This window comes from Octopus bimaculoides, chromosome 11 (assembly GCF_001194135.2).
Source record: "Octopus bimaculoides isolate UCB-OBI-ISO-001 chromosome 11, ASM119413v2, whole genome shotgun sequence".
NCBI lineage: Eukaryota > Metazoa > Mollusca > Cephalopoda > Octopoda > Octopodidae > Octopus > Octopus bimaculoides.
In genome coordinates, this window is record NC_068991.1 from 22,037,887 (window position 1) to 22,050,604 (window position 12,718).

The window sequence follows — 12,718 nt, forward strand, 5'->3', positions numbered from 1 at the left end:
TATATATATATACATATCTAGCTTGTTGGTTAATTGCAACTCTAGCAATTTGTTAATCACTGTTCTTCTATACCAAGTGAGACTAAATTTATCTTAGCATGTGGTTACCAGTGGATGCTTGCTACTGATGACATTCAAAGAAGTAGAAATATGTATTTAGCAAGTCCACCACCACTGCCAGACACTTTTCGCCTGCTACTGATATATTTCTGTGGTTTTTAACACTATATGCCTTTACAAGATGCTTTCTCAAGATGACTACAGCAATTTCCATGCTTTACTCATCTTTGACAATTTGCGAGCAGAAAATTACAATGAAATAATGTGAAATGAAAACATTTTGTTTTTAATTTCAGTTTAATAAACTATACCAGAATTGGAGAACATTTGTCAAAGATCAAGCAGCTAAGGTAACATTGTATAAAGAAAGGATATCACAAAATGCATAAGAAAAATGATATGTAGTAGATAGAGGAATAGTTATGATAAAGTCTGTTTATATAATTAGTAATCTAAATGTGTTGTTTTTTTACCATAATTAAGATGAAAATATTATTGATATTTTGCCTATTTTGGAATTTTTGCATAGATCTTATGAAGGCATGAAAATTATGAACTGGGTATCCATACACACAAATGCATGCATGCACCAAAGTGATTAGTGTAAATTAAGACAGACATTAACATGCCATCATTTGTATTCTTTCTTAGCTAATATTTTACAGCCTGTTACAATGTTTTCTAGTTGGTAATTACATAAGTGGTATTTATTCCTTGAAGTGGAAAAAATAAATACCTTTATTCACTGAATTAGTATTTGAGGCTTGATCTGGAGCAGCTGCCAACAAACTTCCTATTTTACTCTTTAAATCTTCATGATGGGTCTTGAATTTCTCACTCTCGGTATCTCTGAGGAACTTTCCACATAACTGCATTTTTCTCTATTGCTTCCTTTATTGTAAATTCAAATTCAACGCAAACAAGTTCTAGTTCTTTTGCAATAGGTTCAAGTAGTTCCTTATTTTTTGCAAGATATGGTTTAACTGACTTTTGCTCTCCATTTACAATCAGAAATACTTTAAAAGTTATCTCCCTTTAACCTTGCATCTCCATATATAAATGACTGGCATTTGCTTCCAGATGAAACAATCCAAGCATGGTTACGATTTTTGTTGTTGTTCTGTCTAATAATGATCTATTCAGCTATGCCAAACATTCAAAGTCATACTATAATTCAAGAATGGAGCAGTACACCACTGGCCTTTTTGAAGTTGACCCACAACCTGCACAGATTAGTCTCTTGATGTTTCACTATTATTTTGCTGATGGTCTTCAGTGTCTTTTGAATGTTTCTTGCATTCCTTATAGCAGCAGTCTTCTAACAGCAATCTGATATGCATAAAATGCTTGTATGTTTTCACAGCAAAAATGCCTCTTAGTAACTTCCATAACAGAGGAAGCTGACTGAGCAATAATTTTTCTACTTCATTTGGATGATTTCTGATTTGACCATAAAAGGATTTCAGATGTTTTATTCAAAGTCTTTGGATCCTATTTGGTCTTGGGGTTCTCCAATTTGGTAGTGTCTTTTACTGCTTCAGGAAATTGTCCCTAGTTATAGAGAATGGTATTTACTTCTTTGCATTGCTCAGTTCCATCTTAACTATTTTGATCTATTCTGCATTATCATTACATGTAATCAGACACCTCCCCATTCCTGTCCAAAATACTATGATAGTTTTTCTTGTTGTTGTTATTATTATTATTATTGGTAGAATCAAAAAAGCATTGGCTTTTAAGGTTTTGATTTCAAATCCTGTCAAGATCTACTTTGCCTTCAATCTCCGGGATTGATAAAATAATGTAAAAGTCACACTTCTTTCAAAACATTTGGCATTATGTTTTAACTATTGATTATTATTATTATTAAAATTAAAAGGTGTATTGTGAGTCCAGCATAAAACATAATTTCGTATTTAAAAATTAAATGAAGACAAATGAAATAAAATACACTTCACAATGTATTATGTAAATGTAAATTTAGAATAAAGAAAGGAGATGCATCTTCTTATGGCACAGATGGGTATCACTGAAGTGGCTTTTTTCTCTTCCTATGTCAGCAATTCAACAGCTGAAAAAATAAAATCAACAATATATATGAATGTATGTGCGCACACATGTGTGTTTGTGTGTGTGTGTATGTGTGTGTGATTTTTTTTTTTTTTTTGTTCCACAGGTATTAATTTTTATCTGATGAAAGTGTTTGTGTGCATGACCATCACAGTTTTTTTTTTTTTTTGCAAGACTGGAGAGTTTGAAATGTTAGTCTTCAATAGTTACAAATCAACAGCTGCAAGAAATCCACAGGCAAAGAAAGGAGCCCAAGGAGCTACCATTTTCCAAAAGAAAGGATTGAGAATAGTGATTTCTGAGGGGTCTTGGAGGAGGTGGAATTGAACAGATGAGAGAGAGACAAATGAATCAGGAACGTTGCAGTGGAGGTGCAACAAAACCAGTTAGCTCCAAGAAACAGAAGCCATTGATGAGGTTGTAGAATGGGCAGAAAGATGAAATAGCATGTGTGAATTAGAAACTGGAGTGCATTGATGAGTGACTCTGTGCCAGTCAATTAAGTGGTGTTTCTTTAAATAAGATTTATGGTGGATACATATGCAGCAGCACAAAAGTAGGAACAGTACTCCACTGTGGGCCTCACCTGACCTTTATAGAAGATCAGTAGTAGTTTCTGATCCTGAAGTGGAAGGTCAGTCTTTGTGATGCATCTTTTGGTAAGCTAAGGATGTTTTTTTTTCTTATTTTTTACTTGTTTCAGTCATGGATTGTGGCCATGCTGGGGCACTACTTTGGAGGGTTTAGTTGAGAAAATTGACTCTAGGACTTATTTCATCAGTCTCTTGTGTTGTACCTAAGTTATTGGGATGTAAACAACGGAAGACCAGTTGTCAGGTAGTGGTGTAGGACAAACACAAATACACATACACACATATATATATATAAGGAGAGAGAGAGAGAGAGAGAGAGAGAGACACACACACACAGATATATATATATATATCAGTGGCAAAGGGTTACTAGGAAACTAGGGCATGTAGTCCACCCCCCACCTCCCTGAGGTTGGTGGGGGAATTCCGAGTGTTCCACCCTCCCCTGTTTTCCATGAAAAGTGTAGTATTATATATGCTTTGAGATATGAGGAGTCTGAAAATGAAAATAGTTTCCCCCTACAATGCACCATTTTGAAATAGTTTGTAAGGCACGAGAAACGTACAGATAACTTTGAAAATCACCCTCCAATGATTTCGTCCAATAGGGGTTAATCAAGCCGTCAACTTTGAGAAAAAGTCAAAATTCTTTTTGAAGTTTGGAAGAAAATTCGACATTCACGAACTCTTGACGCTGACTGACAGAGTACTAAATTAAGTGAATGTGTATATCAATGTACAACTCTTGTCAGTGATGCAGCTTTTCTATCTTTACTGACATTGAATTATCCCCTAGACCTTTCTTGAAGCTTTTCCTTTTCATCAAAAAATCACAAAATGTGTGACAATTAAGATTTCATCTAAAGGTCTGTAGTCTCACCAAATATAACAGCAACAGCTGTTTTTTTTTTTTTTATCATTGGCTTAATTACACTTTCACTTGTAACAGCTATACAATTAAATGCATGCTGCAGCATGTCAAATGGAGTCTTGAGACAGAGGGGCGATGAGACTTTCCAGAGATCAGCAATGGCATGCTACAGCACTTAATGCTGAATCAGTAAAGTAACATTTTAATGATTAGACAGCAACAGACTACGAACAAATTTGTTCTTCACCAATCCTGGAGCTGTTTTCAGATATGGTCCATCCTATTCTTATAAAAATTTTTGTCCAAATTGATGTGCTAAACTGAAATTGTCATTTCTGAAAAGCTTTAAAATTTCCAAATGAAACTAATGGCATGTGCTGCTCAAGTGATAAGGTAAGATTGCCAGCACTACCAGCTCCTCCTCAACTTCTTATAGATCTTCTGGAAGGCACTTTCATCCAGTCAAAGGATTTTCTGAACAAAATCAGGCAATACAACTCTGCATTTCAAATGACATTGTTTACTGTATCTAAGAACATCGTTGAACATGGATTTATGCTGACATTCAATGTTCAAGGGCAAGTCTATCACCTCATTGGTCCCCTGTTACCCACAAATGAACAACTACACTTCCTCCAAATTTACTTCGTGAGTGATGTAGGACAACAAACCTGAAGGAGGTATCAGTACTTCAGACTATGGGCCATGTTAGACGTAGCGCCAATTACCACAAAGGACAGTATATCCACCGATAGCTTTTCAGTGCATTCAAACATCACATATCCCCCACCCCCAATTTCCCATGACAGGTTAGGGCCTGGAATACAATAAATGGATGCATGACATGTCGCTTAGTTGAATTAGCCCATCATTTACTCCACAAATGTTTTGTTGTCAATGTTGCACTTTCCTGTATCACCTGTTTCAACACAACTGTAATATATATATACAAACTATGCCATTTTAATCCTGAGCAACAGTGGGTATCTCTGCTAGTGTGTATATATATATATATATATATATGACAGGCTTCTACATAGTTTCCATCTACTAAAGTCATTCACAAAGCATCAGTTGGTCTAGGGCTACAATAGAAGATACCTTCCCAAGGACCCATGCAGTGGGACTGAACCCAGAACCATGCAGTTTCGAAACATGCTTCTTAACCACACAGCCAGTAAAGACTGAGTCTAGCATTTGTGGTAACCTTGCTGGTTTTGTGTGCTGTTCATGTTTGTTGTTGTTGGTGGGTGTGTATGTGTCTCAATGCTGATGATAGAGACAATATTGGCACAACACTACAGGAGAATGGTTTCAGCGGTCTCTGTTTATAGAGTCCGTGCAGGTCTGGTATGAGGTTTAGGTTTGTAGTTGATATATGAACATTAGAAGGCTGCGAGCTGGCAGAAACGTTAGCATGCCAGGTGAAATGCTTAGCTGTATTTCGTCTGTCTTTACATTCTGAGTTCAAATTCCGCCAAGGTCGACTTTGCCTTTCATCCTTTCGGGATCGATAAGTTAAGTACCAGTTGCATACTGGGGTTGATCTGATCGACTGCCCCGCCACAAAACATTTCAGGCCCTGTGCATAGAGTAGAAAAGGACATATGAATGTTAGGAGGGGCCAAAGCGGAATGAAGAGTGGTATCATCTGCAGAGGAGTGGGTGTTGTTTGAGGTGATGGCAAACAGGTTGTTGATGTAAAAGTATGTAAGAAACAAAACTGAAGCACAAGGTAATGCTGAAATTGAGTATGCATGCATTAGAGGAAGTATCATTAGAACATGCAGTGATGGTATCATCTGACAGTAAGCCACTGATCAAAGAGATAAACGATAGCTGAAGCTCATTCATAGACAGTTTTACCAGGAGATTCATATGGCTGATATGGCCAAAAACTTGTTTATGTGAGCAAAACAATAGTGTTTGCACCAAATTTCTCAAAGGTGAGGGTACACAGCTCAGAGTAACTGTCCAACTAATATGGCTTTATGAAAGGCATAATGATGGTTATTAAGTAGAGAGAGAGGTTGTAGTAGGTTGATGGAGATATTGGAAGTGAATGTGGTTTGGAAGAATCCTTTCTTGCGAATGAAGGACACAGCATGTTGAGAGAGAGAGGGGAGAGAGAGAGAGAGAGAGAGGGAGAGAGAGATAGAGAGAGAGTGAGAACTTGAAGGGTTTGGCGATAATAAAGTCTAGTTCTGGCATCAGCCTTCACTAATACACTCTAGTGAAAAATATACATTTATATATATATATATAATATAAAGTTAGATAAGGCCATGTCATGGGATTACCCTGGGTCTTATATCCATAAAGCACTTATTTTTACAGCATACCATCAGATCCCAAAACCTTTTGGCTTAAGGCCAATCTGGAATATGGAAGAGGAAAGGACCTCGCTACTCAATGTCAACAATAGGGGATTGTCTCCCTTTGGCTATCGATTGCAAGAGACCCTGTTTTTTGTGGGTTCCAGTAGGCCACCAGGAATTTCCTGAAATGCAAGCATGGTCCAAAGACCTCTGTTCTGGAGTTAAGGATGTTCCTGGGTCAAGGGGGTCCTTTAGAATCCTTGCCCATTCCGCTAAGCATAGTGTACACTGCTTGGTCTCGTTTATGTAGAGGCCTGGATTTTCTAGGATTCCCCATGCTACTGTGTATGGAATCCTGTTATCTTTCAGCTGTCATACATTGCTGGCTAGTGACATAACGTATCTCCTTTCCGGTATCCTAAAGGATACACATACATATGCATCTATGTTCTGCAATGCATAGTTTACAATGCTTGGACTTGTTTATGTGGGGAACTGGATTTTCTAGGATTCACCATCCTACTGCGTATGGGATCCTGTTGTCTTTCAGCTGCCATACATGGCTGACTAGTGATGTAATGTTTCACCTTTCCGGTATCCTGAAGGATATACACACACACACATAAAATGGGTTTCTGTACAGTTTCATTCTACCAAGTTCCACTCACAAGGAATTTGCCAAGTAGGAGATATAGTAGTAAGGTGTTGTGTATTGAAATTGATGCCAGAATCATGTGACTGTAAAGCAAACTTCTAAGCCATATAGTCATGCTTGTGCTACAATGCGAGAGTAGTTATGCCTATGTCGGGTAGAATTGTAACTTATCGAGGGCCAGATCAGCAACTGTTCAGAGTTGAAGCTGAAACGATTTTCTGACCCAAAGCAGAAAACCTTGGAATATGTTCTTAATTATCTTAAAGATTGTGGTCACTATGGAAGAGTGATACAATTGTGAGAGTTAATTCAGAGGACGAGTAGAAGTTCTCAATGATCGATGGACAGTATTGTAAGGCCAGAAGATGATTAGAGGACACAGATCAGAGGTCAGTTTGGCACTGGGGTAGCAAATGGAAATTGTTACTATGTTGTTTAGTCTTCTGCCCAACCCATGCCAGCATTGAAAAGCAGATATAAAAACAATGATGAAAATGGTGATATTGTCCAATTTGTTTTGTTTTATTTAAAAGCTTTTTTTTCTCTTAAATGTTAGAAGGGTATGATTTGAGGGAAACTTGGAATCTATTTATATGTCAAGAGACCACATACAGGTTTTTGTTATTAGTTTGAGACTGAGCTCATTATCATCATCATTGTTGTCGGCATCGTCATCATCATCATCATCATCATCATTATCATCATTGTTTAATATCTACTTTTCCATGTTTGCATGACTCAGACACAATTTTGTTGAGGCAGACTTTTTGCAACAGGATGTCTTTTCTGTTGCTAACCCTCACCTTTTTCCAATTAAGGTAATATTTCCCCATGGTCAGATGGGTTTTTTTTTCTTTCGTTTTTTTCTCTTTCGCAGAAAACTAGAAACAAACAACACTGTCTATCAGTGCTGCTTGTTTGCTACCACCACATGATGTCAAGACACACACCCACACAGGGCTTCTCTCAGTTTACACCTACCAAATCCATTCACAAGATTTTGGTCAGACTGAAATTAAAGGCACCATTCAGGGGGATCAAACCTGAGACCACATAGTTGGGAAGCAAGCTTCTTAACCACACAGCTACATTTATGTCAAACAAACAAAGTTGTGAGAAGAGAAACACAATTTAATAGGTGAATCTTCAAACCATCTATATGTTTCATGACAAGCAATCACAGGGAAGCTTGTATAAGTTTCTGAAAGGCAACTTTTCTTCCCTTTTTTTTAATGGCTTTGTCAGAAAAAAACAAAGCACAATGCTCAAGATCATTTTTAGTGCCCGTTAGATTGGTAAGAGGAAGAGAGGATAGTGTCTTTGGACAGATCTGATTGCTCTGCTAGGTACCCAAAGGTCAGTTACTTACTTAAGCCCTCCACTATGGAGCACAGGCTATTGACAACTTGTATCTACTGTTCTTGATTTTAGGTTGTCTTTTCTGCTTCTCTCCATTTGGATCCCCAATTCCTGCAGCTTCCTTTTGAATTTTACTTCACCACAACATATATTTCCTTGAGAGAAGGCCTTCCTCTCACAGATCTTATTGGTTTTGAATTGTAATTAATGCTTCTGTAACTTTGCTTTTTTTAGTTAGGGGTGTTGGCCCTACTCAAACCCATTTTTAACTCTGGGTACAGGAGGTCCATATAAGATCTGGCCTCTGTCCTTTGACTTGTTCAGCATAGGAGGCCCTAGCAGAAGGTTGTGCTCCACTGGCATAGCTCTCAGGGTCATTGATACACACAAGCCACTGCAATACAAGGACTGGACCATGTGGTGGATCCAAAGGCAGCCAGTAGCTGTTTTGTTAAACAGGTGCTGGATTCTCAATTCATCATCATCATTTAACATGCATTATCCATGCTGGAATGAGTTGGATAGTTTGATCAGGGCTAGTAAGTTGAGGGTTAGGGTTAGGGTACCTAGCATAGCAATCAGATCTGTCCAAAGACACTATTCTCTCTTCCTCTTACCAGTCTGATCTGGTATGGTTTCTACAGCTGGATGCCCTTCCGAACACCAACCACTCTGTGAGTGTAATGGGTGTTTTTACATGCCACTGGCATGGGTGCCAGTTGCGTAACACCAGTATCTGCCATGAATACGATTTCACTTGGCTTGATGGGTCTTCTTTTCAAGCACGGCATACTGCTAAAGGTCTCAGTCATTTATCATTGCTTCTGCGAGGCCCAACGCTTGAAAGGTGCTTTGTAAGTGCCACCAGCAGGGGTGCTAGTTACACAACACTAGTATCAGCCACATTGCCTTTGTGAGGCCCAATGCTCAAAAGATTCTTTTTACATGCCACCAGCAATTCTCACTGAAAAATTTACTACACAATTACAAAAGTTTCAAATGAAATAATCTAATACTAAATAGAATCAAGACAAACTGTTTGGCATTTAATATAAAAAAGAAAGATATACTTAAAAGCAGCAGATTTCATGATAGAGCAATACAAGACAAAAATTATTTGGCTTAACATGCAAAAAAGAGGTAAGAAAGAATCCTATATAACTGAAGAGTAATTTGAATTTACCCAGAAATGGCTTCTGCATAAAAAATACTTAATTACATTGAATTAAAAGAATTTAATTAATTAAAATTGCATTCATAGTGAAGAGAAAAGAAACATTAGCGTAATGACCAATTCTGACCAAGAAAGGTAGGAGAGACAATCCCAAAATTGAAATTAAAAGTAGATTGGAGAGTGGAGTTCAGGAAGACATGCAGAGAAGAGTGAGTTGGATCATTGACAAGTACAGTAAGATAACTCTAGAAATGATTCAGTTTTATCAGACCTTCGCGATAAAGAAGTCTTAGTATCATCACCATCATCATCATCATCATTGTCGTTTAATGTCCACTTTCCATGCTGACTTGTGTTGGACAGTTTGACTGAGGACTAGCAAGCCAGAAGGCGGTTCCAGGCTTCAATCTGATCTGGCAAGGTTTCTACAGCTGGATGCCCTTCCTAATGCCAACCACTCCAAGAGTGTAGTAGGTGCTTTTTACATGCCACCAGCATGAGGCCCAGTCAGGCGGTACTGGTATTGACCACACTTGAATGGTGCTTTTTACGTGCCACCAGCACAGGAGCCCTAAAAGGCTAGGAAATATAAAAAATTTGTGTAAATAAACAATAATGAATATGGCAGCTTAAAAGAATAGGGGGTTGTGCAAACAACAGATAGTACACAAGTAAAAGTGAGTCTCTGGTAATTTTCATTGTTTTAATAACAAAAAACAAAACAACCACTCTTACCATTGCCAAAATGAAAATGAAGAAGACATGCGAATTTATAAGCAATCAGAAAGGATAGGAGAAAACGACAAAAGTAAAACCAAGCTGTTTATTTAAAGTACGTCACTTGTAGATTGAAATATAGAGCAGCAGACAACAGAATGTTTGCTGCTCTATAAAAGATGTTAAAGCAAGAGCATAATACACCACATGCAACTGATAGCAGCACAAAAGGATGTTTTTCCCACTAATACCTCCACAAGTGGAAACATAAGTCATACTTACTACCCTCTACTGCTAACATCATTGCTAGTACCGCTATTATCATTCTTGTAGATACAATCTCACATAAAAGATTTGCACGGTGCTCTCCTCCCAACAGTGAAGAAACTAACAAATGAAATTAAAACAAATCAATAGAAGTCAGGTGGCCCATTCATTATTGATGAGTTGAATAGTTTTTGTTTGCAGTAAGGTTGAATGATAAAACCTTTTCTTACATGTAGTAGCTCAATATTTAAAAAAATTCTTTTTGAAACTAGGGTGAGGTACAATTCATTAGATTACCTATTCTGCTACCAATACTTGATTGGTACTTAATGGATAGGTCCCAGAAGGTTTAAAGGTAAACTAGACTCCTAGTGGGATTTGAACTCAAAACATAAAGAGAATACAACTAAATACTGTTTACATTAACAAGCAGTCAGAAATTTGGGTTAGATGGGTATAGAACACTTGATTAAATAAATCTCAGTAATTCACTTTTATTTTATCTTATCTTACAGCTGAGAGTCCTCTAAGTGGTTTACTCATAGCTACACTGCAGCAATTCAGGCAAATAACAACCTAGAACAAAGCTAGAAAAAAATTATTCATATCTAGAAGGCTTTTACCCAACATTACAACTCTGAAAGAGAACCATCCAAACTGCAGAAGATACCACTATGCTTTGCACAGCTACATGCAACCACTGATCTGCAGCTGATTTTTTTATTTTCACTTTTTAGTTTTCTTGCCATAATTTTCTGGAATCTTCTCTGAGAAAGCCACGATGATCCTGTATGAAATACTTCTGCAGAAAAAGCTTCCACATTTTCTGCCTTTGCATCAAATCAACACCTCTAAGTCTGTCCCTTCCATTCTCAACATCACACTCATTTCCACATCAAATGGAAATACAAATCATATTTACTACCCTTTACTGCTAACACCTATGCTAGTACCACTATTATCCTCTGGTTGTTTAAAGCCAACAAAGTCCCTGATAATTTCCCTCAAACAATGCACTCCAGAGTTAGCTGCTACTCTCACCAGATTTTTCTTCTTTTTCTCAACAGGGATATATGATGACTTTTTTAAATATGCTACAGTATGTCTTATTCCTAAGAAGGGCAACCCTCCTAACTCTGTCAACTTTCAACCTATTGTACACTGTTCAAATGTCTCAAAGGGGATAAAGATAACTATTAACAACCTTTTCAAACACCTTGTATCTTTCTCAACCTTAATGATTAACAGTACAGCTTTTGTAAAACTGGATGTACTGGAAACACACTCCTCTAAATTACTCTTCAGAGAGCTCTTAACCCTGAAGTATTTTGTGACAGCAATGTTGTTATCCCTAACATCAACAAAACTTTCAATGAAGTTTGGCATAAGAAACTCCACTCATCTCTCATCCTTTGGATAAATAGCTTTCTTCTCAGATCATAGTATTGCAGTGTGCCTGATGGTGCTCTCTCTGAGTCATACCATCAACTCTGGGTTGCCCCAAATTTCTGTTTTGTTCCCCACCTCTTTCCTCCTATCACCAGTAAACTACATGTTGTCAGTTTCAAACAATGCCCACACATACATAAATAATACCATCCTTCATTCTTCTTGATGCTCTGCATCCAAGCATCACCAACACACAGCTTAGATACCTGATGCCAAATCTGCAATGATTCCCTGATCTTGACAACATCCATTAGTGGGGTCATGCCTATCTAGTTTCTTTTCATAGCAAAAAGACACAATCACTGCACATGTAAGAAAACATTATTGTTCCTCACTCCCCAACACAACTAAACCCTTGCAATTATTTCTCCCAGTATGTCACAGGTAACACCCCTTCCAGTTTGTCATAGGTAATATTCTCAGACAACTTGATTCCCATTCCTGAGGCAATGTATTTTTTTTTTCCACACGACTTAGACAAAGGAAAAATCATTGTGCTCATGATTTTTTCCAGGCCTCCAAGACTGGTGGAAAGCAGATTATCCTCAGATTGGAGACCTGGCTCAGAGTGAACTCTGCTAAAAACACCCAAGAGCTAAGTGGTGATGCTAAGTCTGTAGGCAGAGTAAGATAACTCAACCCAGAATCATAATACTGTTGATGTAGTATTTTTTCTTTTTCATTTTTATCAATGACTCTTTACAGCAGGAGTTCTCAGTCATTTTTTTATCTATGAACTCTATTGATTATTATTTTATTCTGGTGGACCCATTACTGTTCAATATTAAAAGCTAGTTTTGTAGAAACTTCTTTGTTTTCACACATCAACTAATGCAGGTTGAACTATGTAAAATGTTAAAGAAAGAAACCTAGCTGTTTCTTATAATACATACCAATACATGCATATAAAGCAAAATTTTTGGGGGAGCCCTTAAAATACTATTGTGGATCCCCAATTTACTATTTTGTTGCATGGACCCCCAGAAATCTTATATGGACTTTCAGGGACCATATTGGCCCCAGTTGAGAACCACTGCTTGACAGGGTCTCCATGGTTGGTGGAAGGGAGGTAGGTAGGATGATACCCTAAGACTTAATTCCTGGCCTGAATGTTTTCCACAGAAGATTGGAAACAAAAGACATCACTTGCATGATGGTGACACTCTTTATGCAAGTCAAAACAAG

General features: G+C 37.6%; 1 protein-coding gene across 2 annotated transcripts in view; it reads right to left on the reverse strand.

The window, feature by feature from the left end:
- Nucleotides 1-338: 338 nt before the first annotated feature.
- The window catches only part of LOC106878537 (ribonuclease Oy), a 56,430-nt gene continuing 44,050 nt past the window's right edge, over nucleotides 339-12,718 (reverse strand). The window contains exons 10-11 of one of the 2 annotated variants that reach the window (XM_052971600.1): nucleotides 10,100-10,204; nucleotides 339-2,131 (exon numbers count right to left, since the gene is read on the reverse strand). In XM_052971600.1, the coding sequence (XP_052827560.1) occupies nucleotides 10,139-10,204 (66 nt within the window). In that variant the 3' untranslated portion in view covers nucleotides 339-2,131; nucleotides 10,100-10,138. The remainder of the gene's footprint in view (nucleotides 2,132-10,099; nucleotides 10,205-12,718) is intronic. The other variant, XM_052971601.1, reaches the window with a different exon arrangement.